The 26547-nt window shown below is 37.7% G+C and overlaps 1 protein-coding gene across 4 annotated transcripts; it reads right to left on the bottom strand.

Annotated features, from left to right (window-relative positions):
- Positions 1 to 2069: 2069 nt before the first annotated feature.
- Positions 2070 to 26314, bottom strand: PDPK1 (3-phosphoinositide dependent protein kinase 1). Of its 4 annotated transcripts, none has more exons than XM_068699735.1 (14): positions 26167 to 26314; positions 15647 to 15916; positions 12701 to 12743; positions 12361 to 12498; positions 11055 to 11199; positions 9791 to 9888; positions 8932 to 9007; positions 7424 to 7492; positions 6817 to 6913; positions 5236 to 5409; positions 4620 to 4837; positions 3892 to 3949; positions 2845 to 2997; positions 2070 to 2311 (listed from the first exon to the last, which is right to left on the bottom strand). In XM_068699735.1, exons 2-14 carry the CDS (start codon positions 15857 to 15859, stop codon positions 2204 to 2206), a joined length of 1590 nt encoding a protein of 529 aa, XP_068555836.1. In that variant the 5' UTR covers positions 15860 to 15916; positions 26167 to 26314; the 3' UTR covers positions 2070 to 2203. The 4 variants fall into 4 exon arrangements, with proteins under 4 accessions (XP_068555836.1, XP_068555834.1, XP_068555838.1 ...); XM_068699733.1 differs by lacking the exon at positions 26167 to 26314 and adding an exon at positions 25949 to 26122; XM_068699737.1 differs by lacking the exon at positions 26167 to 26314 and adding an exon at positions 25493 to 25742.
- Positions 26315 to 26547: the final 233 nt, after the last annotated feature.

The following is a 26547-nucleotide window of genomic DNA, read 5'->3' as shown; positions in this document are numbered from 1 at the left end:
TACATCTCTATACTAAAGACTAAATCCAAAAGCTTACAGTTGCCTCAAGTGGACCCAACATACAGCTGGAATTTGACAGCTACAGAGTGACTGGGTACCACTGCAAACTCACAATTACCATCTTACTTAAGATAGCTAATATAGAATTAATTACAGGCACAAGTGGAAGGCATAATACTATGCTATTCAAATCTCAGTGACAAGGAGTGTACCTTCTATATGGTGAAATTCCTCATGCAAAGGGAACAGCGTTCTGTTTTTGTCTTCTCAGTCAGCTGCAGGACACCTTAGTTCCCTTAACACCATACACTGTAAGCTACTGATTTAATTTTGTCATGCATGGATATGTAATGGGGTAATAGAAGACTGTAAGAATATAGTTCCTACAAAAGAAAAGGCAACTGCACTCTCTCCTATAAAACCTAAAAAATGCTGGAAGAACTGAACTCTCAAGTTCAACCACATAATACTATTTTTTTTGTTGCCTTTTTTTTTTTTTAAAGAGCAATGATAAATCTCCCTCACCCAGTACATCAACAATAAATCAACAATAATGAAAATACATGAATATTGGTGTTTTTATGAGACAGTTTGATAAGCCACTGCTTTTAAAACACTGCTTTCAGAACAGTAGCTCATTAGTTTTTTCAGCATTACAGTGGAACATTTCTTTCCTTGATAGAAGAAAAAGCACATCATAGAGACCCTCAACATACAAAAAGATGCTATGTGTAGAAGGTGAATAAATAGGTGTGATGTTTATACCACTTTTAAAACAAAGAAGAAATGCCTTTGTCCAGATCTAGGTCATGCCTCTCTGCAAGGTTCAGGAACACAGGTATGTTGAAAACAGGGAAGTTGTTTTTAGCACATAAAGTTAAGTCTTTGTAACATTGCAAGAAATGTTTGACCACAAAAAAAAAGCATTAATTTGAAAAGGATGAAAGACTGATATGAAAAAATATTTTCGTTTTATAGATATGCCTCAAGTACCATGTATTTTCCCCATTGTATCAACATTTTGTTGAATTTTTAACCAGATTACAGTATGGATCTAATGTTTAAATGGCTTAGTTTATTTATGTATTTTTTGGAGTTGCTAAAAGTTCTGAAATACTTGGCCAAAGACCAAAAATAAGATTTGTACACCTCATTATACAAAGAAACAAACAAACAAAATAATCAGTTGTACAAAGCTTTCACACTTCCTTCTCTATCCAGGTAAATAGGTTGGCCCCGCTAAAATGCACAAAACATGCACACCCTGCAAAGAAAGCTTCTAGCTCTCATCCCCTGGAAAGGAGAAAAACTATTTACTACTTCAATAGTAACATTGTTGTTTTTTCCTCCATACTAACTAATTTATTTTTTTTTAGTTAGTATTAGTTAAAAGCATGCTGTTAAGTTTATTGTCTCTTGATTAAGCACACATGATTCATATTAAAATTTAAACTGAATGTTTAAAACTTTATATGCTTCAGAAGCCAACATTACAATTTAAGAAAATTTTCAGTGCCATGTTCAGCATTTTACTCTCACAACCTCTATCATTGGAGCCTGTCTGCCGGACACACACATCTGATTCATTCACATAATTATTTAAGTACCACATAAATCCTGCAACCAGAACTATATTAAGAATTACACAAGGGTGCAACTGACCTGGCTACAAATGCCATACACCAATAAGCTCAGGGACTGTGAGGAAAGGAAAAGAAAAGAGGTGGTGCTTAGGAGAGGCATATAAAAGCTCCCTGATGAAATACAGATCAAATGATAATGTGAAAGTCACAGAAAACTCTAGCCCCATAAAATGTAACGCTGGTACATGACTTGGGGCATGTGCGTGTGGATTGGTTTTAACTCATCTTAAATGTAGCTGGTAATACAAGGTCTATCCACTAGTCTGCTGCAGAAATTGAGCTGAAGGGCACAAAAGCAAGATCTTCACTGCAATGATACGCATGTGGAAGCCTCAACAGAAGCACAAAGAGCGAGCAAAGCGACCCTGAATTCCATTCGGTTTTAGCCTTTTTTTTTTCCTTTTTCTTTTTTTTTTTTAAAAAAAAAAAAAAAAACAGAACATTTAGACATATGCTTCCCCTTGAGATGGTAATAGATGGGTTGGAAAGATTCCTCTGATAGGCTGCACGTCGAGTTCTAGCAGCATGAAGGAAAACTGGGAAATTTTGGATGAGCTTTACTATTTTGCAGCATTCTGGTGATATCTGTGCCGCCACACTTCATGTATCTTTTTGCACCATTTATGAGCATTTCCACTTGGGTCCATCAGGTAGTATGTCCTGTTTGGCTGTAAGTAAAAACGTTTTAACGAGTATTCCAAGCACAGTTAAACCAAACATAGGTAATTATTCAACAGCAAAAAAAATTCAGAATCAGCTTTCAAACTTTCCAAAATTTAATTACATTATTATTCTACTGAATATCTATTCTCAGTATTAAGCTAAGCAGTCAAATCAACAGACAATATACACTGTTGGCACACTCCTTGCAAACTGCTGTAGAGAAACAGGGCAGGCTTCAAAAGTCCTTCTTAAGAACTTCTTTGAGAAAACAACGTCCACATATTTTACTTATGCTTGAATTATAAAAAATAGTTGTATTTTTTGTATTTTTGCCAGAAGATGCCATGTCAGTTTCGTTTTGAAGTTATATCTATTCACCTACACTAACAAGTAATCCTGCAATCAACACCTGTATTTATGAAACTGTATTTTCTCCAAACAAAATTTGTTTGGAGAACTTACAATATTGTCCAAAATTTACAATAATTGTCCAAGAGCCTTAGCACAACTTGCAAAGAAATTAAATAAAGTAACTTACTGTGTGAACAAAAAATGTCTTAAAATTCTTGGCTTCTGGACGTAGCTCCAAAGACCACGGTATTTCTCCTTTTAGAACTTTGTTGACAGGATCTACGTAATACAGGTGGGGCCCTTCTGTGAGGAGCAATTGGCGTCGACGTGCAAACAATCCCTAATGGGAAAAGTAAAAACAGCAACGCAAAAAAAAGCATAAAGAGAAGAGGTAAAACTGTGCATCTCTGATTTTAACAACAGAGGCAGAATTAAAACAACTCAGTGAGAGGAAAATATGTTTGAGTTTAGGGCAGTTTGTTTTCTTTTTGCTTCATTTAATTGACCTCACTCCTTTTTGGGGAGGTTGCAGTGCATCCATAATACGTGCCAGAAGTACTATTTTAAGAACTCATCTTTGAGTTCTATCAAAACAAAACAACTAACTGTAAAGAGTAAAGCAGAATTTATTTGTCAAATATGCTGGCACACAAATCTATTGTCACGATTTTCTGGAGAAAATTAGGAACAAACAGGTAAGAACTTGTATGAAAGTCAACCTATATTCCTATATAGCTGACAAAGACTATTGAAGCTCCTCTGTACTATGTTAAAGTTATCTATTATAGCAGTTCTAATGCCACCTCTACCTCTCTTAGGATGTAGAACTAGTCAGACTGAGGAAACATAGCACTGCTGAGGACAGTATGAGTTTGTATTCTATTTTCCAATATTAATGGCTCAATCCACATACAGATATGCATCAAGACCAAGTATTTAATCGACTGTATCAGATTGGTAGGAAGAGGTTGTACAAAAGCTTGTTTACTACAGTCTTCTCAAGGCGAAGCATCAACAGAATATTTACTTTTAGCCTTTTCAAAAAAATAAGAACACAAAATTAAAAAAAAACTATTCACAGGAAAACATCACATCTTAAAAAACAAACAAAACAATGTGACACTTACAAATAGCTTAGACAAGTAAGTTCTAAAACAGGTTCCTTATCTTCATTACGAATGTGTAAAAGCATGACAACTGAATCCTGTTACAGGAAATTAAGAAAACCCCTTACCTTTCTTTTGTCCACTGGGCCCATTTTTAGAATTAAGTTATTTTCTACAAACTGATGCCTTGAAAAACAAAACAATAGGGAAAAAAACACTATTACCTCAGATATAACTCTTCCACATAACAATGGCAGTAAGAACTGTTTACTATTACTAAGCAATTTTCCATCTCCTTCTAGTATCTTTTCCTCCAAAGAGTCCTGAATATCTCTACTAGGTGAATTTTGGCCTCTTCCACATTTTACACCAAACAGGTACGTTTTTAGTTGTTCTTGTTTTTTTGTTTTGTTCTGTTTTTGTTGTTTTTAAGCTGTCCTTTAAAAAAAATCACAAACAAGCAACTCTTATCAAGAATGAAGAGAAATGCTAATGAATGCATAGCCTGGACATATTTTAGTTATAAATGGAATATTATAATTAAAAAAAAAACAACTTATGCCAGCTGTAAGAAAGAAAAAACATCTTCTAGTTCTAAAACTCTGTAGAGGGAAGAATTCTTTACACTGTACCATTTCTCTTCCTATACCCACACCATCTTTTAGACCTTAACTTTAAAAACTTTTTTTTCTTTGCTGCTGTTGCTTTAAAAAAAAAAGAGATTAGGAAAAACCTAGTCAATATTAGTTTCTTTAAAGATATTAAGACTGACAATTATTAATTTGAATAAAAAATTATTTTTCTAGATTCCTCACTTCAATGCAAGTAACAAATGAGCTATTTTCACAGATCTTACCAAGGATTTCCACCAGCTTGTTTTGCCAGAAGTAACCTCTTTTCATCTTCAGAAAACTGTAAATCCAACTCAAAGGAATTGTTGTCAAGATCATGAATATACTGTTCAATATTGCCTCCTGATGTCTGTGGGGTACTCGTCTCTGGGGCAGACAGTGAATGGGAAGAGGCAGAACCAGAAACTTGCATGCAACCAAACTGACTGAGGAGATTGTCATACTAAAAGGAGGAAAAAAAAAAAAGTAAAAAAAAGTAAGAGTTGCTTGTTTATTTAAAAAGCTTATTTTGCTCTGAATAACTAGTGTTACTTTTAACTTAAGCATGCTTTGGCTTTTGCGCAAAAAAAGCAGACTACTCTCTACAAATTAACTGGCATATCTCAAAAGAATTATGCTTAGTCAAAAGCAAACTTTTTTTTAAGAAAAGCACTCCATCAGAAAAAAATGTTGACTAGATCAAATTTTATCCAGAAATTGTTTATTAGATTCTTAATAGTTAAGTCTTCATTAAAATATAACCAACCAGTAGCTTCAATGAAAGTGCTTGATATACAATAATTTTGTTTTAATGAAAGTCTAGGCAGCATCAGAGCTGAATATAGCTATAGCTAAACATACATTTCCATAACAGTCTTCATCATCCTCTGACATGGCAGGTAGGTATGCTGTAAGTTTTGGGGGTGTCTGAAGATGTAGGTTCTCCCACACAATAGATTCAAAGAAGGGGTGAGCCTTAAGAGGTCCGTATCCTCCCATTTCTTCACAGCCTAATCTTTTGGTAGCATCTAGAACCTGAACAGGTTACAATGAAGTTAGCATGCATAAATTAATGACAAGAAAGGGGCAAGCACCATTCACATTTGCACAGCAATATGCAAAAACTTAATTGGTCAGCCTTACTCTTCTAGGCACATACAAGGAGACTGCTTATCATAAAATCACAGAATGGCTGAGGTTGAAAGGGACTCTGAAGATAATCTAGTTCAAACCCCCTGCCAAGCAGAATCACCTAGAGCACACTGGCATCCAGAAAGGTTTTGAATACCTCCAGAGAAGATGACTCCGCAACCTCTCTGGGCAACCTGTTCCTGTGCTCTGTCACCCTCACAGTAAAGTGCCCTGTCATGAGGAACTTCCCCTCACAGAAACTTCCCGTGTTTTCAGTCTGTGCCCAGTGCCTCTCTGTTGCTGGGCACAACTGAAAAGTCTGGTTCCACCTTCTTGACACACCTTCTACCCACCAACCCACCCTTGTAATACAAGGTGTTATTTTTCAGTGTGGCTTGTTAGCACAATTTAGTATTTGATCAGCTCACATAGCTAGAGAAATAAGCACTTCTTTGGATCCACAGATTTTTTTTTGCTTAATTTCTTTATAAAGATGGAAACAAAACCAAGCAAACCCACAGAGGCTGCATGATGGAGCACAGCTCATTTAAATATAGTCCCACATCATACTGTGAGTGATGCAAGACAGCTGTAAAAGCTATAGTTGGTGCCAAACACCAACCTCAAGCACCCTAAAACAGCACAGATCTCAGGATGTTGACACATCCTGGACCTTACCACTCAGAGAACGCTGGCTTGGCCACAGAGCTATTAGGCCCTTTTATAATGGTTGCACTCACCACCATTCACAAACATAATATACAAAATTTTCTCCTTAATAAAGCTAGACCATCCAACTTCAAGAAGCTTACACCATGCAAAATGTTCTCTACATATTCACTGCACATTCATGTGCAGAATAAATCTTTTGCTGATACTATTATTAGACATGCATTAACTGCCCTAAAATGAAGGATAAATTGATTTATATCAATTTATTTAAGGAATACATCTTTCTATGATGTACAGAACATTCTTTATAACTAAATGATATATTATACAACTCAAAAATTAACTCAAGTACTATGCAAGCACAAGTGTTTGAATCTTGTGTTACGCATAGTTTTTAGAAATATTTGCTTCCACTTGACAGAGACGTTCCTTGCCCATGTTTTATAATTCAGATAAATCAGTGCTGTTTAATAATGGATGTTGACTTTCAAGATACTCTCATATACAATTAATAGTTCAGAGTTGTTCTTATTACAAGGTTCATGGTAGAATAGATAGAAACTTTAGGAAAACAGAACTACATTAAAAAGCTGAATGTTTCCAATGTCATCAAATCATTCAACAGCAGTAAATATTTACCAATAGCTTTTCTACAAGGTCTTTTGCCTTGGGAAAAAATTTTTCAGGAAAGTCGTATTCCAACTTTATTATCTTCTGGAATATCAGATACTCATTCCTGCAAAAGAGAAAAATATTAGCTAGTTATTAGTTCTCCATGGTTCTTTTACCTTAACAGTGCATAATCTGGACAAATACTAAATTTGAGAAACACAAGCTCTAAGTCAAGTTCCCGTAAATCCTTCTATAGTGTACTTAAGGGAAAGCAGTTACTTATAAGCATCTGTGATCCTGTAAGCATGAAATACTTGAACAGTAACAGGGAAAGGTCAAATGCCTCAACATAGAGGTGAAAGAAACCTTCATGGAGGCATAGTTACCTTACAGTATAAACTACATTTGAAGTCCTAGGATAAATCAAATAACCTCTCTCAGGACTTCTAGTTAGTCTTAGCATCTTCATGATTTCAACAAGGAAACGAACTAGATTATACAAATAAAAGCAGGCATAACAACACTAAAAGCGCACCATGAAAATGTGTACTTCAGAACTGATAGTAAAGTAAAACCCAATGCAAGTAAATGTATTTATAACCCACATGTAAAGAACTAGTAGCATAAGTCTTACCCAGCTCTGAATGGAGGCAATCCAGCTACAAGCTGATATATTATACATCCCAGAGCCCAGAGGTCAGAGCTTAAAAAAATAAAAAAAGGAAAAAAACCTTAGCATGCTTTTCTATAAATTTGTAAAACATAAATAAAATTTCTTAAATTCCTGCTAGTTAGAACACATCACAAATATGTCAGACAAGCCTGTTAGTGTGATTTCCACACTATTCACTTTATTCCTTGTCTGGAGAATAGGCCTGCAACACTACTTCTGAAAGCATACAGTAACCATCCCCCTACAACTGACTACAAGCACATGTGCAAGACAGCTGAATTTTCAGTTGACATAATAGGTAAATAAGACTAAAAAGACGTCTTATTAACCACTACCACAATTCCAAGACAAATCCAACTTAATGCAAAATATGCTCCTCCAGAATTAGAATTATTTCCTCTAAATATTTAATGGAAAAAATCATCACCATAGCACTTTTTCACCAAAAGCTTTCTTTCAGACACAAAGAAAAAATGCAGGCTATATGGTACAAAGGAGAGAAAAAGTTTTAACATGTTGTCCTGAAAGAGTATGTTTAAACTTACTTTACCTCAGAGTACTTTATACATAGATTTGGCAAGGCTTAGAAATCCTCATATAAGACTAAAATTCTAAAGGCAGCTCAGACCTGATCAAATTAGGAATTTTATGTAGAGGTATTATGGAAATTCTAAAGGGGGATGATAGCCTGATGAAGTCTTTACATTATCCAAACCTGCCCAAACATTTTTACTAGAAGCAGAACTGAAAGGGCTGGTGGCATTTATATAAATTCAAAAAATGACAGCTGAAATTACCACAGGAGAGTTATTCACAAAATAGAGATTTTTTTCCCCTATATTTTGTCAGTGATTACTTTGAGTGATTATTCTTCCATCACTGTAATAAAATAGATACACAACAATCTGTAGGTTACTATCAATAACCTATAAGAAATTTCATACGGGAATCTCATTTAAGTATGTTACTCATACCAGGCACAGAAATGATCTTTAAACCGTTGCAAACCCCAAGCAGAGCTTAGTAATAATACTGCAAGCTGATCCAAATACAACTCAAAGCAAGCTGCAACCTTTCCCCTAACTGACAGAATAACATTCTGTTGCTTTTATTTCAGGAGTAACCATAATAGAGCCATCTTACACAAAATAAGAATTCAGAATGATTTTATTTCTATAATAGAGAAAGATATTTATGGGGAAGAGGAATCCAACTGCTCACCACAAACTACCTTCTCCTAACAATGGTAAATTCTGTTTGTAGAAGGTAAGATAAACTGATGAAACTAGCACTCAGACAAGAAGCAATACTTGCTAAGAAAAAGTCAAACTCTTAAGCTTTATGCTCGAGTATCCTGCTTCTTAGAAATACTAAGATACATAATACTAAGATACATCCTCTCACTCCCTGCATTCCATTTGATAGCATCTGACAGAATCCATAGATTTCTAAAATACAGTAGTCTTCACCTTTTACAGGCAGATTTCTCTGTCAGCAGCTCTGGAGAAACATACTGTGCTGTCCCTACAAATGAATTTGCCCGTGCTGTGAAGAAAATTGAAAGAGGTAAGTAAATACATACTTCTGAAGAAACCAACCCCCTCCCACACCATCCAAAACCACACAGGAATTTCATTTCTCTACCCATTCACAAAACCTGATCAGAGGAGACAAATTGCTTTAATCTCAGTGATATCTATTTGGTTCAAGAAGCTAGGCATTTAACACAAATTCTACCAACGCAAGCTTAGTAAATTTGAGTAAAAAAGTTCATTTATCAAATTTAGTGAATGAAAATCAGTTCAGCCCAGTGCATTTTTCAGATATAGTTTGCAGCATCACATTCACAGGTTAACACTAAGCAACTAGTGGCATAAAAGTTCAATGATCTACATTTAAGCAACTCTGATAGTCGGTGGGGGATTAAATACAACATGCACAGAATAACAGCTTACTGTTTCAGCTGAGACAAACTATCTGTTTGTATTCTTGTCTTACAGAAGAAAAGTAATTTCAAGTACTTAAACTTCTCATTGAGAACAGTCCACCTGGTATTTGGCAATCTAGCTGGCTTTACCACTATACCAAATACTACGTCTTCTGCCATAATCAAAGTAGAGAATCAAAACTGTTTCAATATATTTCAGTATTTTTTTCTTACATAAGAGCTAATGATATCTAAAAGTTACAATTTGATAAATACAATATACTTGTATTTTCAAAGGCCCACTTATCTATATAACTACGGCAGTCGGACTTGATCTTTGTAGTTCCCTTCTAACTGTACTATTCTCTACTACATAATGTGACAAATTAAATATGGTATACCTTGTCTGCTGTCAGCAGATAATACTTTTGCTGTTCCAAAGTCTGTTATTTGAATGTGCATATCTTCATTTAGCAAGATGTTCTCTGGTTTAAGATCCCTAGAAAAGGCAGATTTTTGTACATAAACAGCACAAAAATTAGTATTGCAAAATGGTCTGGTGTTTTGCATGCACGTTATCATAAATGATGCAGACATTCTGTAAACAATGTTGTGTTAAGTTTTCCTTGACTTGCAGCTGTCAACATGCAGACTGCTGCTAACAGATTTTGGAAAGTGCATTCATTAACATTTTTCCTAAAAAGATGAAGTAATTAATAGTTGACCACAAAACTAGGTTATTGTATACCTCACTTTTTGAGCAAAATGAAGCGAATATCAATTCCCAAGCCATAATTTAGGTAGTTTTAGGTAGTATCTGACAAGTTGATATGGCAATAATATCTTTTAGGCCTGCTTATTCACAGCAGAAAACTTCAGTTAGTCAAACAATGGTGCATCCGGCCCCTATAGATTCTATTCTCAACTATTTCACAGAAAAGAATACTTAGTATTTTTCTAATAACTGAAAAAAGTTAGATCAGTCAGCTTTTTGCCAACTATCATTTACCATGAACAACTGCTTCGGTATCTACAGACAGAATAGATTTCTTCCCCAAAACAAATTCTGTAGCTCAGACTTCTCATTCTTATTTGAATATTGCACCAAAAACAGCTTTTATTTGTTTAAAAACATTCATGACAAAACATGTTTACCCAGACAATATCAGTACATCAGAAACACTGCAAAGGTTCTATTAAAAACTCTGGTAAATTTCAACGTTTATGTAATTCTCATTCAACTTTGTGGAATTTGTTCACTCCGCCAAAACTGAATTTTATTTTTCTTGTTGGTGTGCTGCATGCAGATTCACGCACCAGCAGAATTCTAGCTGTTTTGGTACATAACACGACAAGGGAAAAAAAAGTTAGCGAAAATGCCGGTCTGTTTTTAGCCTAATGATTGATCTCAAGACAGACAAGCTTTTGGGAATGTAAGTTCTAGATCATGAAGCTCTCTTGCTTTTTCCGAATTGTCTAATAACAGATTGTCTCTCCTCATGAAGTTTGCACTATTTAGTTCCCTGTGTTACGTTAATAGTACTATTACTAATGAAATGCTATTGTGTTATTAGCTTCCCACAAAATCCGTATTCAATTTACACTTCATGAAGAACATTCCTTGTGCATAATCAAAAGCATTTTGATCTTGACTTTCCATATTACCTGTGAATAATTCCTTTCCCATGCAAATACTCCAGGGCTGATACAATTTCAGCAGTATAAAACCTGGTACAGGTCTCATCAAATGAGCCAATTTTGCGTATATACTTTAGCAGCTCGCCATTTTTGGCATAGCTAAGCCCAAAATCTGAATGTAAGAAGTTAAGGTCTACCATTAAAACTTTTTTAAAACAAAATTCCCCAGACCTCATTCCAAAAACAAGAATAATATCAAAAAGACATGAACAAAACGGTAGAAGTTGGTTAATGTGAAACTTTACATGGCAGCAACCCAAAACTATGTCTAATTAAATGTATTAAAAACCTAGCATACAGGTTCTAGTTTCTTAGCATTGCAAAGACTACAAAGGGGATTCAATTTGTGATCTTTCACCTGAAAAATTGTTTCCAACTGTATATGTAAGTGCTTACATAAACATCCATTTACATTAATAATGAACATAAGTTTAAAATTGTGCCATCATCTGGAAAGGTACAAAAATATCAGTCCAATGTACAATGAGCAAATACTTATAATATAAAGACAGCCCTTTAAGTTCTGTTAGTGCATGCGTGCACACACACACAGCCTGTTAGCATCGTTAGCAGCCTGTTAAAAAAAACTACTTACTGACCCCAGAAATGAACTGATCTATCCTTTTACCCTTGGCACAGCCACTTCCAAACAGGATGTTTAGGAGGAAATTCACATTACTGAAAATTTCTTCACAGCAAAAGAAAAAAGCTGATTGCAAAGCAATGAGCTTTGAAGATGAAGCTGCACTTTGCTAGAGGAAACTGATGAAGCAGCGGCCCAAACAGAAGATTTTCCTTTCTTTTCCTCATTTAGATTATTCTGTATAAATTGTTATATAGAAGTGCTTACCAAATCTAATTGTATGAGTGAAAAATAAATGTAGCTGGCTACTCCTATTTTAAACACAGGAACTGTGGTATTTTACTCTATATATCAGAAGTAAAACATTTCTCAAACACTTTTTTTTTTTTTATTTTTTTAGAAGTGCAAGTCACCTTTCAGCATTTACCACATGGAGAATAGAAGTTATTGTTTTACTCCATTCTCCTGTCTCCCACGTCATTCCCTCTTCTTTGAGGGGGCACATTCATTCCATTTACTTAATTTTAAATAAAAGCATTACTGAAAAAAAATTGCATCACAAACAACTAAGACATTTTAAATAACTTAGGTTTATTTCATCATTCCCGTCAAACAATGTTTCAAAGGAACCAAAACTGCAGATTGTTATTTTTAAGAAAATATAACAAAGTTTTAGAACCTAAAGGATACATAGCTTTTCATCATCTTGAAAGGTGAAGTAGAGTTTCACAAAAAAAGGGTGATCCAGGCGGGACATTACATCTCTCTCTCGTGTCACATATGGCACCTTGTTTTCTTTTATGATATGACGTTTTTCTAGAATTTTAACTTAATGAAGAGTGAAAACACAGGAAGATACAAAAAATGAAGTCCATTTAAATAGTCAGTGGTTTGGTTGCCATTTTTTCTTGTTAAGATAAAATTATCACAAAAACACTAGTTTTATCCCATCTTTTTAACAGATGTTTTGTAAAAGGCCCACATTCATGAAGTATTTTTAAAAAGCTGTGTTTAAGGAATCAGTACTTACTGGCGTATTCTCTAGAACTTGCCAATTCTCGAGCCAAGACAACCTGTTGGCACAGAAGAGAGAATATAATATAACTATTTATTAAAGACATATGGTAACATTGTTTTTGATCTTTCAGTAGGTAGTTTATTTTGGACAAGTAGTATTCTAAGTATCACAAACACAATCAGCAAAAGATTTAAGCATGTGTTCATAGTACACTGGCTCCCTAGCCCCTAAACAAAACCAGTTATACTGAGTACTGCATACACACCTAATATCAAATGTCATACATTTAAAAAGTAAAGTTCCAAATAAGGTCCTTCTTCAGGTCAATTAATTTTTTTCATGGTGACAGGAGAAGTGCAAGTAAGTTGCACTCTTTCATCATTAGAAAATAGAAATCTCAGTGTGGTGGTAAGAAACAACTGAAAAAAGTGCAACATCTACAAATACACTGAAGTTCACATTATTTGATCAATGGACATTTCTACTAGAAACAGCCAGTCTATTACAAGCTGTGTCCTTACCAAAGGATTTTTTTAAACCCTTCCGTGTACACAGACAATATTATTTAAAGCTGTGCAATAAGATGAGAATGTTCATAACTTTTCTAATTTTTGTTGCCAGGTTTCATCAAGTCTACTATTAAAGTTACTGAAAGCAGTCACTTAAAGTTCATTATTTAATAAATACCCAGATACATAGTGCTGACTTTCTGCATTATAGAAATTGATGTGCTCACATGGACCGATACCTTCCTCACTGCAACTTCCTCTCAGGTAGTTATAGAGAGTGATGAGGTCTCCCCTCAGCCTCCTTTTCTCCAGCCTAAACAATCCCAGCTCCCTCAGCTGCTCCTCATGACTCTTGTTCTCTAGTCCCTTCACCAGCTTCATTGCTCTTCTCTGCACTCGATCACGCAAGTCAATTTCCTTCTTGTAGAGAGGGGCCCAAAACTGAACACAGTGTTCAAGGTGCAGTCTCACTGGAGCATACAGAGGGACAATCACTTCCCTAGTCCTGCTGGCCACGCTAGTTCTGATGCAGGCAGGATGCCATTGGCCTTCTTGGATACCTGAGCACACTGCTGGCTCATGTTCAGCCAGCTGTCGACCAGCACCCACAGGTCCCTTTCTGCCAGAAAACCTCCCAGCGACTCTTTTCTCAGCCTGTAGCATTGCACAGGGTTGTTGTGACCCAAGAACAGGACCTGGCACTTAGCCTTGTTGAATGTCATACTATTGGACTCAGCCTATCTATCTAGCCTATCCATTTCCCACTGCAGAGCCTTTCTACCCTCAAGAAGATCAACAGTCCCACCTAACAGTCTCATCTGCAGACTTATCGACACAGGTGAAAACACATCTTGGCTAATAATCCAAACCTGTATTAACCTGTGTAATGCCAAAGACTAACTATTTTAGTCCTGTACTGTATCTTTTTTTTTACCATGTTTCAGATAAATTACCCACGTATGTACATTCATACTGAGCAGCTGTGTACAGCAGATTGCTTATTTTCCTCCTAGCTTGAATCATCACGTTCCTTTAGGTCCCCTCCTTATTGAACACATCTGAGTAAATCATATATCCTCTTTTTCTCCTAAACAACAATTCCACAAAAACAGCAGAATCACAAGAAAAAAATGCCACAGTGATGTATATTAGTATTACGTCTGTACTATCATGGGCATCATCCACAGTATGAGAAGATGTAACACCAGGGAATATAAACTCTATAAAGTGGAATTATACCAGATAGGTAGCTAAAACAAAAAATATTCACAGAACATGCAACCGTGTAAGTGACAAATTCAAGCAGCAAGGGAAAAATTGTAATTAAACCCTTCAAATGGGAGTTTCTTTCAGCAAGGGAAGAAGAGCAGAGAGCCCTCAGAGGCTACGAAGTAGAACCATTTGCCAACATAATTGGCAGACATAATGGTGAAGCCATTAAACTCTTAAGCTTGAACAAATGCTTGAGTCTGCCAGAGATTAAGTCTATGTTTAACAACGGGTTTTGACTGGACACTTTCACCAGTCCTACCTGAGGTCCTGATGATTATGGTGAACAAAATTCTGCTTGTAAAACTCAAAACAATAATGCTACATACAGATTAACATTTCCACGGTATGCAGTCTCTCGTGATGCCCACCTAAGTTCATTTGAGTGACTTAGGCCTGACTCAGGACCAAAAAAAACAAAAAAAACTACCACTGAACAGGTAGCAGAATGCTGGAACACAAGTTTATTTGGAGTTTGGGCCTTATGTATTTCTCTGTTTACCAGGAACACAGTGCTAAACTCCAGAGAAGAGAAGCAGAAATTAAAGTGTCTTACTGAAGCAGACTGTCACTAAGTATTCCAACAAGATGCAACAACTCTATTGGATTCTTTAAGGAAACCTGCAAATTCCAAACTATGCAATTAAGTGCAAATTACTCTTGACAACTACTATACAATAACTATGGCTCATGAAGTCCTTGAAGGCCATGATACTAAAGACTGAAAAAGAATACCAGAAAAATATCACTGTTTTTACATTCTTCCCTAAGCATCTGGCACTGGGTCCCATCACAAACAAGATATTGGGTAGAAGTTCTTACCATGACCAACTCCAAGCCCAGTTCCAATCCTTCATGGAATAAAATTTTAACATAACTCATTAAGCATCAAAAACTTACATTAGAAAGCACTGTCTCTTAAAAACAAGAGTCATCAGGATACAGTGGAACTTCTGATGAGTTAAAAAGGTACTTACTTAAAGCTCAGCACTGTATTCAGTGCAAGACTTAATATTAGTTCTTAACATTTAAACAACTATACCCTGCTCATTTACTCTTTAAGTTGTTTTCTCCAGATTTAAATCTTCCTAATATTTTCTGCGCAACAAATTTTGAAGTTTTTCCTATTTTTGCAGACTGTAAGCAGCTTTTTTTTTTTTTAAATAAAAAATAAGGTTACCGTTGAAAAAGATCCTTCACCCAGAATTTTCCCAAATTTGAAGTCATCAGGTCGTTTCTTTCGAGGCTGTGGAGGCTGCTGTCCTGTATGCTGCTGCAAGGAGTTTGAACTAGATCTTGATTCAGCTGCAGTGCTCTCCATGTTTGATCCCTGTCTGCTGCCACAGGTGGAAATGACAGATGGAGTGCTGGAATCTGCTTGGCTCCTCACCATTGATGGGGATGGACAGGAGCATAACACCACACTAGACTGGATTGGAACAGCATCATACTGAAAAGCGAAAAGAAACTGTTATCCCCATCCCTTCAAATAATTATCCCACACATCTGGGCTCTCTTTCCATTCCTTCCTATTTGAAAGGACTATCGTGAAGATGTCTTTAGGAAGGAATCTAAGTGTTTATATTGGAGATGGCGGCTCTTAAACAGACGCTGTTTACATCATGCTGCATACGTACATATAGCTATAAATCAAAAGTCTGAAAGTTTTAATTCACAAATGGCAGTTTTTCAGACTCAAGAAGTCCTCTCCAACACTAAGGAGTCAAATATCAAGGTACATTCTCCTACAGATAACATTATCATTAAGGTTTATTTCACAGCTATGCCTCTAACCATCTTAACAAGCGATAGTTTTCCCGAAACTTAAAAAAAGTTACATAGCTCTGCATTAACACTTATATTCACTATTAACATTAGAGGTGAAAAATAAATCACAAAAACTTTTAGACAAAAGGATACATTTCTACATACACAGATTATAATTACATGTTTTTAGTTGGAACCTCACTTTTTCTAACAGTATTCTCTCTAACAGACATTGGAGGGAGAGGACACCAACAAGATACATACAAAGGGCAGGTCAGCTGGATGATTCTAGTATCAGCAATATTTATTTATTTTTTAAAGAATGCACTGGTCTGATCTTTTATGACAAAGGATTTTACAGTATTTAATCTCATAAAGACATCCCGATTCCAAAACAAAGAACCAGACACAGCAAATATAGGAACAGACACCCCAAATACCAATTCTTATAATATACAAAGGAAGTCTTCATTTAGTACCTTTTCATCAATTTTTCTCATGTAAAACCAAGCAAACTAGTCAAGCTGGTTCCCCTCCCTGTTCCTAATACACCTCCATTAGTCTGTCAAACTCTGCTTCAGATGTTTCACTTGAAACTGACCAGAAAACACAGACAAGGGGAGAGCTCTGCTGAAGCTCCTCTGACAATAAAAACTGAAATGCAATGCAGACAGAATACTTGAGAATATTAACACTGTAGATGAGCATGGGTTTTTAATCTTAGCATTCTAACATACAGTCAGCAGAATGAAACAAAGACAGCTGAAGTCTCCTAACCTCAAAACAGCTTACACAATCCTGACCTAGTCTGTGACATACCTCATCTTGATATTCAAATACACATTACTTCCAACAAAAATAGCATTTAATGAGTTACAGTTTGATTCAGAACAATGTCCTGCATTCCTATCAAAACTCACTTTAGAAGGGAACTGGACATATGTTCAATTACATATTTAGGCTTAAGGCACCTAGATCCAAAAATTAACACTTATTATACTTGTTTGTGCTCTACATAGTATAGTAAGGCAGCAGAAACACAATTTATCCATTCAGTGGCATTACAGAGATATACAAACATATTTCTACACTTGTAAAGGTATACTTTGTAAATTCAGATTAAGGTAACAAAGTCAAAAATAATACAGGTAAAATTCTCATTTTTTTCCACTTTCAATTAAATAGATATCAATTACTGTAAGTTTGAAAAGTATAATTAAAGTATTAAACAACTGTTGTATACATAATCCCTGGAAGAAGCATTCTCTTTCCAATCTGAATATAGCCTACTTGCACCAAGCACTCTACTGCTCCTTAGGGCTTTTTCTAAGGAGTGCAGCCAACTGATAGAGCAGGAGGTCAGAAACAGGTAGTAGCTTCCTTTATTAGGCCTCGTCTGAACCTTGTGATATAACAGAGTCTGACAAGAAATATGCCTATAATGATAACTACTTGCAATATTTTGTACAGCTTTTTTTTTGTACAGCTTTTGTGAGGACAAAAGGATGTAAAGTTTGGGTGAAGATTGAGGCTGACAGGAGAAGAAATTTGTTTTTTGAAAGTTCACTAACTCCCTCCAAGAACAGCGTATGTCCCTGCTCAGAATTCGTTATACAGCATTCTCATCTTTGAAGAGAAGTACGTTGAAGCTATTATTATGAAAAAACAGCGCGCACAGACGAAGGATACATGCAGTAGGGCGCTATTCCTTTTACACCTTCTTTGAAGATATTTGAGTTGACACTTTCCCCAGATTGTCGCAGAATCAATGGTCACAAGTTATTTTCCCCTCATATTCTTACAGCCCAGCTGAACCACATTACCTTCAGACATCTACTCAAAGGACAGCTTGTATAAAGATACACAGTAGCTACAATTAAAACCAGATTGCACTGTTCTCCACAAAGACTGCAGCAACAGCCGAGCACAAGAATAACTGACTGCTCAACTGCTGAAGTGATGCAAATATAATAAGTGTCCCATTAATTGAAATGTAGTAAATAGACTGTAATGTTAAGATTTAAATGATGAACTTACTCCAGTCAGGCTACCCATGAGCAACAAATGGTATACAGGTAAACAAAGAAATAGCACTGTGGAGTATCTGATTGGATTTTGCAGCTACCAGGATTGCCTTGATGGAAAACAAAAAAACAACACAAAAGCACCAGAGAGCATGGAAAGAAAGCAGAGGAAAAAAAGGTATTGGATGCAGTTAATTTCATATACTGTGCAAGTAAATAAAATCACAATGAGTATCACATATAGAAAAGTACTATCCTTAAAGGAAAAAGAAAGACAGGAATAAGGGATGTTGTAGGAAGATAAGGTTATTTCCAGCCAGAGTATAGCACCAATTAGACAAAACTAGTTAGTCAAAACATCAGCTAGTCACCTTCTCAAAGAAAAGTCAAGATTAAGAAAAATGAACAGACAAAGATGCAGAAGATTTAAAATACCAGTTACCTAGAAAGTGACAGAACTATACGAATATGTATGCTGCACCTGAACATTTACAGAAAACATCACTCCTACACTCATCTTGCTACAGTCTGCATGTTTTTATATAGTATTTCATGTCCTGAATTGTTTATCTTCTTGTTTTTGTTTTTAAGAGATTCCAAAAAAGCATGTCTAGAGAGACTGTTTCTACATCTCCATGTATATCAGAAATAGAACAGAGGCCATCTCATCAAGTCTAACCTCATATAGCCTCATTTTTTATTTTATTTATTTATTTTACAAAAATCAGGTTTAAGACTACTTCTGCTAAGTCCAACCATTTTAGCGAGTCAGTTACTGAATAATTGAAAAAACTTCTATGCTGCATCTACAGAAGCTTGAAGATGCTCTCTTTCCAGCAACTATCAACATTTCTCAACTAGCAAGTCAATGAAAGCACAGACCCTCACACAGTGACAACACACTCGTGTCCCTTACCTATTGCACAACATGGATTTCCACGGACCACGCTATCACACTGATAACCACTGTTCAAATCATTCTGTATCTGTTTTTAAGAATTGGTCTCTAACACTACCTTCTTCCCAAGCTCTTAAGGGTGCTGTTTCGAGTTTACCTCCATATAGAAATTCTTTGCTTCTTTGTACAACATATATTGAAAACCTAACAAGAAAGAACAGAAGTCCGTGGAATCTAACAGGAAATAGGATCCTGCCACTAATACTGGACAAGCATTAGAGAATAAATCAAAAACAACTACTTTCAGGAGAAAAGTCAAGAAACTGAACCCCTGAAGAAGCATCTAATCCTCTGACTAGACTGAGCTCCTGTAATTAGTCCTGCCTATTAGTCTTTGCCCTTTGGTATCAGAGCACCCAGGACTCTAAAAACTAGGATGACCTGCAATTCAACAGAAGTCATACTGCATATAAAAATTACTGAGTACTGTATGTAATGAGCATTAGGCTAAATCAAGATAAGAAGTTCAGAGACAATTAGGAATACAAATCAATAACAACATGTATGCCCTACATCAGGGAAATCTGTTTCATCAATGATCTAATTCAGAAAGTAACATAGCAGCACCCTAGGATGCCTACACATTGAATCTTTTCACTTGCAATAGAGCTTGAGAGTTTTTTAAAACAGATACTGCATGATACAGCACAAGATATTCTCCCCATTTGTCACAGTACCTCTTCCAACCCTTGCTTTTACATCTCTGCCAAACAGTCCTCTGATACAGAAAGATCTTCCAAGTTCTATGAATCTAAGATTCAACGTCCAAGTTAATACACTTGTCTTCCAGTAAAAATATGGAGCCCATCTATTTAGCCGTGCGATTAAGGAGGGATAAAGGCCTTTACTTCACATTAAGAGAAAGTAATTGTTTTAAGTGGACAACTGTTTTGTAGTTCTAGAGATAATGTGACTTGTTGCTATTTATACTGTGATTCTGCTAAAGACAGTTTACATTAGATAGGCTTTACATTAACAGGCAGTTATATTTATTATATTTTCACGGCACACTGGTGTTTCAGAAGATTGAGAAAAGATAAAACAACTGCATGAAACATAGATCTTGTATATGAAAAATAGAGTAAGAAGGGGCAATCAAGAGATATTATACACAACTTTCCCATTGGTGTGCTGTCAAACTGCAGTGAACATAGTTCTTGTCCATTGTATCCCAACGTCTATTTATTTTCGGGACTTGTCTAAAAATCGAGTTGGATTTTCTGCTACACAGCCTACAGTACTCTCTGTTAATCCATTTTACATATGAGTGCATGTGAGAAATGATATACTGAATAACTAATGAAACTCCATAACATATAGTTTATATATGCTTAAATGCTTGTAAATTTAAATAATTTTAGAATAGATGTATTTGTCAACACTTATTACCTTCAATACTTTCAGATTCTAAAAAACAAATAAACAAATGCCAAAGGCAATATATACAAGTCCTGGCTAAACTTGACATAACATAATGCTGCAACAACCTATGAGAATTTGATTTGTAAAATTTTCTTCACAGACATTTACTTGTATTACTGTGAAGCACAAGGAGGTTTTTTGTTTGTTTTAAAAAAGCTCTAATGAGCAGGTTTTTGCTTTGTGTTTTCAATGAATCTTGGAAAATGCAAGTCCTATATTCATAGCAGTCAAGAAGATTAATCATGAAGAATCAAATTCATTTTTTGGATATACATTCTGAAAAAGTTAATGGCAAATAACTGTTCATATAAAAAAAATCTCAAAACATCAGAACCTAAGCTCAGCTCTGATACTATCTTCTTCATGATTGATCTGGCCACCTACCATCGCATCTCTACTTTCTAGAGATCTAGAATGCACTTTATCTGTAAGTCAGTAACGAGGAAATCACATTCATGTAGTAAGAGCAAAAAATATAATTTAGCTGATAGACACAAATATTTGTAAGCAAAAAGAACACCTCTACTTTGTTAGATTGTTTGATTTTTTGTTAGAGAATAAACCTATGTTATCTACGAGACTGACTTTGTTTCTACAGGAATTAACTTATTATGTAAAGAGCACTGTTGCCCCAAACACTGCAGTTAATGCAAATACCTTTTTCTAAGTTTGACAACACATACCGTGGTATTTCCTGCCACTAATTTACCGGATTCGAATTCCATATTCAGGTAAGGATAAAAGCTAATGAGAGGATTTGAAAGAATCTGCATACCATCCAGTTACCCTCTAACCTCCTCTACTTCTAAGCAAAGCACTCAAGTACCAAGCACCTTAACAGGCACACTATTTAAGGCCATCCGCTCCAACCCCCCCCCCCCCCCCAAACCCGGAGCCTCAAAAGAGATCAGAAACAGGAAACCACAAAGATTTCTAAGAACCTGAAGTCAGCCTATGGCCCCAATAGCTACAAACGTAAACAAGACTTAAAGAATTCATTTCATGCAAACAGATCCATCCCAGCTCACAAGACAACAAAAGCCATCTGTAACAGCAATGGTCTCAATCACATTCTACATGATCAGTTAAAGCACAGCCTGATAAAGCACAACAGTGCTAGGTGTTGTGCAGCTAATGAACACAAAAGAACTTCCTATACTAGATTCCTTGCTAGCAGTGTGAGGATTTAGGAGGCAGAGACAATAGTCTAGAGTGAAGAGCAGAGGAGCAGCAAAAGAGGTGGCAGTATGTAGACACTGTGTAGAAGGGTTGGCCGGCACAATCAAGAACTGTAATGAATTCCTTCAGAATTACCAGAGAACTGAACATCAAACTTAATACTTTCTTATCAGAAGTGCCAAGCAAGTTTATCCTTGCATGTGTGGGTTTTGTTTGTTTTGTTTTTTGCTATAAAGCATTACAGAATATTTGCTAAGTGAAACAACTTTTTTAAAGCAGAAGAGGAAGTCTCAACTTCAATGTTTACATCCAGTTCTTTTGCAGACCTTATTAACTTTCCATAAGCTTAAATGCAAGGTGTCAAAAAGGGAAGTGTGGAAGGAGAAAATTAATCTCCCCTCCCTTTTTCATTACATAATCTAACTTAACCACCTAAAAAAAAATATATATATATATATATATATATATATATATATCAATCCCATTTGAAATACCAGAAACAGTAGTTCCTTGGTTTTGGACAAGTTCTTCAGAAAGCTCCAATACGAGGAACTTAGAGAAGGATTTTAATCTTCCAAGCACTTTTCTGAATCACATTTTTCTCTTTCCATACTGAAAAGTAATTTCTCACTCGCATACTTTATCTGATGCCATAAACGTGCTAATTCTACAGCTTTTTTAGAAAAAAATGTAGAAAAAGATACAAGTTCATTGTTGAAAAACATGTGTTTCAAAAACATTTTTACGTCTTCATAGATCAAATCTATTTTATTACTTTGCCATTTTATTACTTTTTTCAGTCTAAAACAAGTGACTGCACTCCTGGTTTCATGCCTTTTGTACAAAAATCCTGCAAATACTTCAGTTACCAGCATCTCTTTCCAAGTTCTACCTGCAATGCATCCTTTCAACTAATCAGCTTTAGAGAAGCATAATGAGCCCAATTCTGCAAGGGTGTCTCAGAATGTCTACTTGTATAGTTACAAGAGCTATATGGAACAGACATAACTCCTAGCATTGTAAGTAATAGACCAAGTTACCCAAACAAAGATTTGCTTTAAAAATAAAAATCCCACACCTACCCACATACTGGATTCGCTATTTAGTTGAAAATTGTCATGGAAGCATTAGAATGAGTCCTGAAGAGGGTCATAAAAATGATCAAGGGGCTAGAGCATCTTTCCTATGAAGACAGACTGAGAGAGTTGGGGTTGTTCAGCATGGAGAAGGCTCCATGGAGACTTCATAGTGGTCTTCCATTACCTAAAGGGTTCCTACAGGAAAGCTGGGGAGGGACTCCCTGTCAGGGAGTGTAGTGATAGAACAAGGGGTAATGGCTTTAAACTAAAAGCGAGAGAGAAAATTCTTTACTATGATGGTAGTGAAGCACTGAAACGAGTTGCCCAGAGAAGGTGTGGATGCTCCATCCCTGGAGGTGTTCAAGGCCAGGTGGATGGGGCTTTGAGCAACCTTGTCTAGTGGGAGGCATCCCTGCCCATGGTAGGGGGCTCAGAACTGGATGATCTTTAAGGTCCATCCCTTCCAACCCAAAACATTCTATGATTACATCTAGATAACCCTCCAAATTATCTCCTTTCCACTAACTACCAGGACTTGTTTTAGAAACAGGAATGCATATAAAATTGCTCATCTTAAGCATTTTTTTTTTTTGCCTTTGAGCATCATCTTTAGTTCTCAACATCTGTATCTCTTATTTGCTATTCCTGAAGATGGCTTTGCTAAGAGATTTGCAGAAAACTTAGGCCAATTAAAAGCCTATGCATGAGTGATAAAAGTAAGTCATAGCCTTACACTGAAACCCAAGAGAATAGAATACTAAGTAGATAGGTGTATAGGAAAAAGAAATTATCTTGTCTGAAAGTTTTACACCTATTAATAACTACAAGCATAATTCTTATCAGCCTACTGCAATTCCTCATGTAGATGCAGAACTTACTCTATAAAGTACCCAGTTCTTTGAAAAACAGTTTATATTTGTTCCATGAGAAATTTGGAGGGGGTGGGAGGGGACAAAACATTAACAGTTTTGCTCAGACATATCATCCATGACTATACTACAGGTTTTTATCAGGACAGAAACATTACAGAATGGAACCTGCCTTGTAATAACTACTAGAGCAGTTAAACCTTCCACTTAAGACATTGTTGAAGTTAAAGATGTAAAGAACTGTTCTTCCAGACTCTTCATTTCAAGAGGAAGGGAACATGGTGATATAAGACTCAATATCCTTACAATGAAGGCATTAGCAGCAAATAACTAAGACCACACTGGCAACTTCAACTATAGCAGCACTAAAAATGTTTCCTGTTAAAAATGCAATTCTCTCCTTAGTACTGCTTCAGAAGAACATTTTAGGCAACTGACCCCACATATATGAATACAAAAGTTAACTGTTCAGGCAGAGGACTGTTAAAGTTATTTCTTTTAAAGCTGTGTTCCATTTTACTCCCAAGTCTTTTGCATTCCTAGTAAAATAATCACAGAATCCATTGATGTCAGTAATTCCATCACAGTAATATTAACTGCATCTTGCTGAGTTTCAGAAATAATGTATTTCCCAAATTTGATATAATCTGATTTACAAAAAGGCTAGCTGAATCAAACCACCTGTCTGCTAACACCAGCCAGTACACTCACCTGAACAGGGAAATGTTAAATGGGATGGAAGAGAAAGAATTGAAACTAAGTTAGTCTGAATAAATATTTTCTTTTTAACAAAAAGTAATTATCAACTTCGTTCTTCATTTGCTCTCTATCCCTCTCCATCCATCTCTCTCAGAGATCTGAATTGCATATAGAAGAACAGAAACAGAACTATTTGGAGAGGGAAAAAAAAAAAAAAACAGAAAGAAGTGATAAGCAAGGACAGAAGCACAAAAGGAAGCACACTTCCTCTTCAAGTGGGTTCAGAAGGTAAACAGAAGTGTTCTCTGATGCCAGTAAGCAGCCATATGGAGCTCTATCAAGTGGCAGAAAAGCAAAACTAATTCATTTCATAATCAAATGTGGGTTTATTTCTTAATCCTTGATGCTATATTCCATGTCCTACCCTGTAGGGCTATTCTACATACTAACTCCCATTTTCATTCAATAAATACAATTACCTTAATACCCTAAAAAAATTTTTTTAAAAAATCACGAAACATTAAGAGTAGAGCACATCATAAAACAAGGCTTCAGGAATCTATACAGATGTATCAGTCTGTATGCAGAAGACCCTTCTTAGTTACTTCCAAACATGGATATGTAAAGTATCATTGTCAGTTACTTATGCTACCACTACTGAATACTGGTAGCTATTCCTGTATAAAAAAGTAAAAGAAAATCCCAAAGTTGTCATAAGGTAATTTCTACATTAACTACACTATGTAATTTACAACGCAAGTTAAGCTCTACCATTTCCCCTTCTGTGTATCAGCCGCAATCCCATACTATATTAATCAGCGTTCACAAAATGGAAGAGTTTTACCCTCTCGGACGAGTGTAAACAACTGTTTGAAAGGGCATTCCACCGTTACCCTCGGAGCCTCTCCCGCACGTTTCTTCCCACTACAGAATCAGTCGGTTACGGGGTACAGAGGCGGCTCCCTAACGTAGCAGCACGGGCCCTGCTGGGGGAGGGCGACCCGGCAGAGACACGGCGGTGCCCCGTACCCGGAACGGGGAGCGGCGCTCCGCCAGAGGCCGCGGGGCGGCTCCTCGGCCTCGGCCCCGCTTCCTGCCGCAGCCGGGACGAGCCCGGGCACCTGTCGCCGCGCTCGCAAGCCCCTGCCAGCGCCGGGGGCAGGAGGAGGAGAGCGGACCCCCCTCCGCGCGGCCCGCAGCACCCCCGGGAGGCGAGAGGCGGAAGGAGAAGCGGCGGCGGCAGCGCCGGGGCCGGCCCCACGGACGGCAGCGCTCGCCCAGCCGCCCTCTGCGCCCGAGCGGGCGGCGGGCGAGGGGGCCGCCCGCGGAAGCCCCGGCAGCGTGCGGGCCCCGGGCGGCCCGCCCCCTCACGGCCGGACCGGGCCCGGCGCCCGGGCCTCGGGCCCGCGCCTTCCTCCAGCTCCCCCTGCGCGCCGCGGCCGCCGGCAGCCCCGAGCGGCCTGGGCGCCGGCGCCGCGCACTCACCAGGTGGCTGCTGGTGCTCGCCATGGGCCCCGCCCGGCCGGCCGGCGCGGCCCGCGCTCCCGTCGCCCTTTAAGAGCCGAGCGCACGGCCGCCCGGCCCGAGCCAATGGGGCTCTCGCATCCTCCGCCCGTGACGTCACCCACAACAATACTCCCCCCGCCGCGGGCAGGACTTCCGCGTGGCCCGCCGAGCCGTTGGTCGAGCCGCCTGCTACTCACTCGCGAGCCCGGACGGAGCGTCCCCCATCAGCCTCAGCGGCCGCTGCCGATGCGGGCATGCGCAGACGCTGGGCTTTCCCTCCGGCCCGCTTCCTGCCAGGAAGCCTCCCCAGCTTCCGGCCGAAGGGCGCATGCGGGCTCTCCCCGCGGCGGGAAGGCGGCGCCAGGAGGGGGCGGTGCCAGGAGGGGGCGGTGCCGCCGGGCCGCGTCCTGCGCCGCGGGGCGGCCGCTGCCTCGCTGTGCGCGTCCGGCAGCGCGCCTCGTGCCGGCCGCTCTCCGGGCAGCGGCCCGTGCCTCGGGGCGCCAGCTTCCAGTGAGGATGTCGAATTCTCGTTGCTGTTACGAGCCCAGACGTGTAACAGATACAGTTTCACTGCAGGC

The sequence above is a fragment of the Anas acuta genome, chromosome 15 (assembly GCF_963932015.1).
Source record: "Anas acuta chromosome 15, bAnaAcu1.1, whole genome shotgun sequence".
NCBI classification, from domain to species: domain Eukaryota; kingdom Metazoa; phylum Chordata; class Aves; order Anseriformes; family Anatidae; genus Anas; species Anas acuta.
Note: the sequence above shows the minus strand (reverse complement) of the source record. Positions and strands in the feature narration are given on the sequence as shown.

Excerpts from the sequence above, each read along its gene's own strand:
- PDPK1 (XM_068699733.1), bottom strand. The coding sequence starts at position 25,972 with ATGGCGAGCACCAGCAGCCACCTG. Across the intron at positions 15,917-25,948 it reads CGAGCACCAGCAGCCACCTG|TATGATGCTGTTCCAATCCA; the intron begins GTGAGTGCGCGG and ends TTCGCTTTTCAG. Across the intron at positions 9,889-11,054 it reads GGGAAAGGAATTATTCACAG|GGATCTTAAACCAGAGAACA; the intron begins GTAATATGGAAA and ends TGCCTTTTCTAG.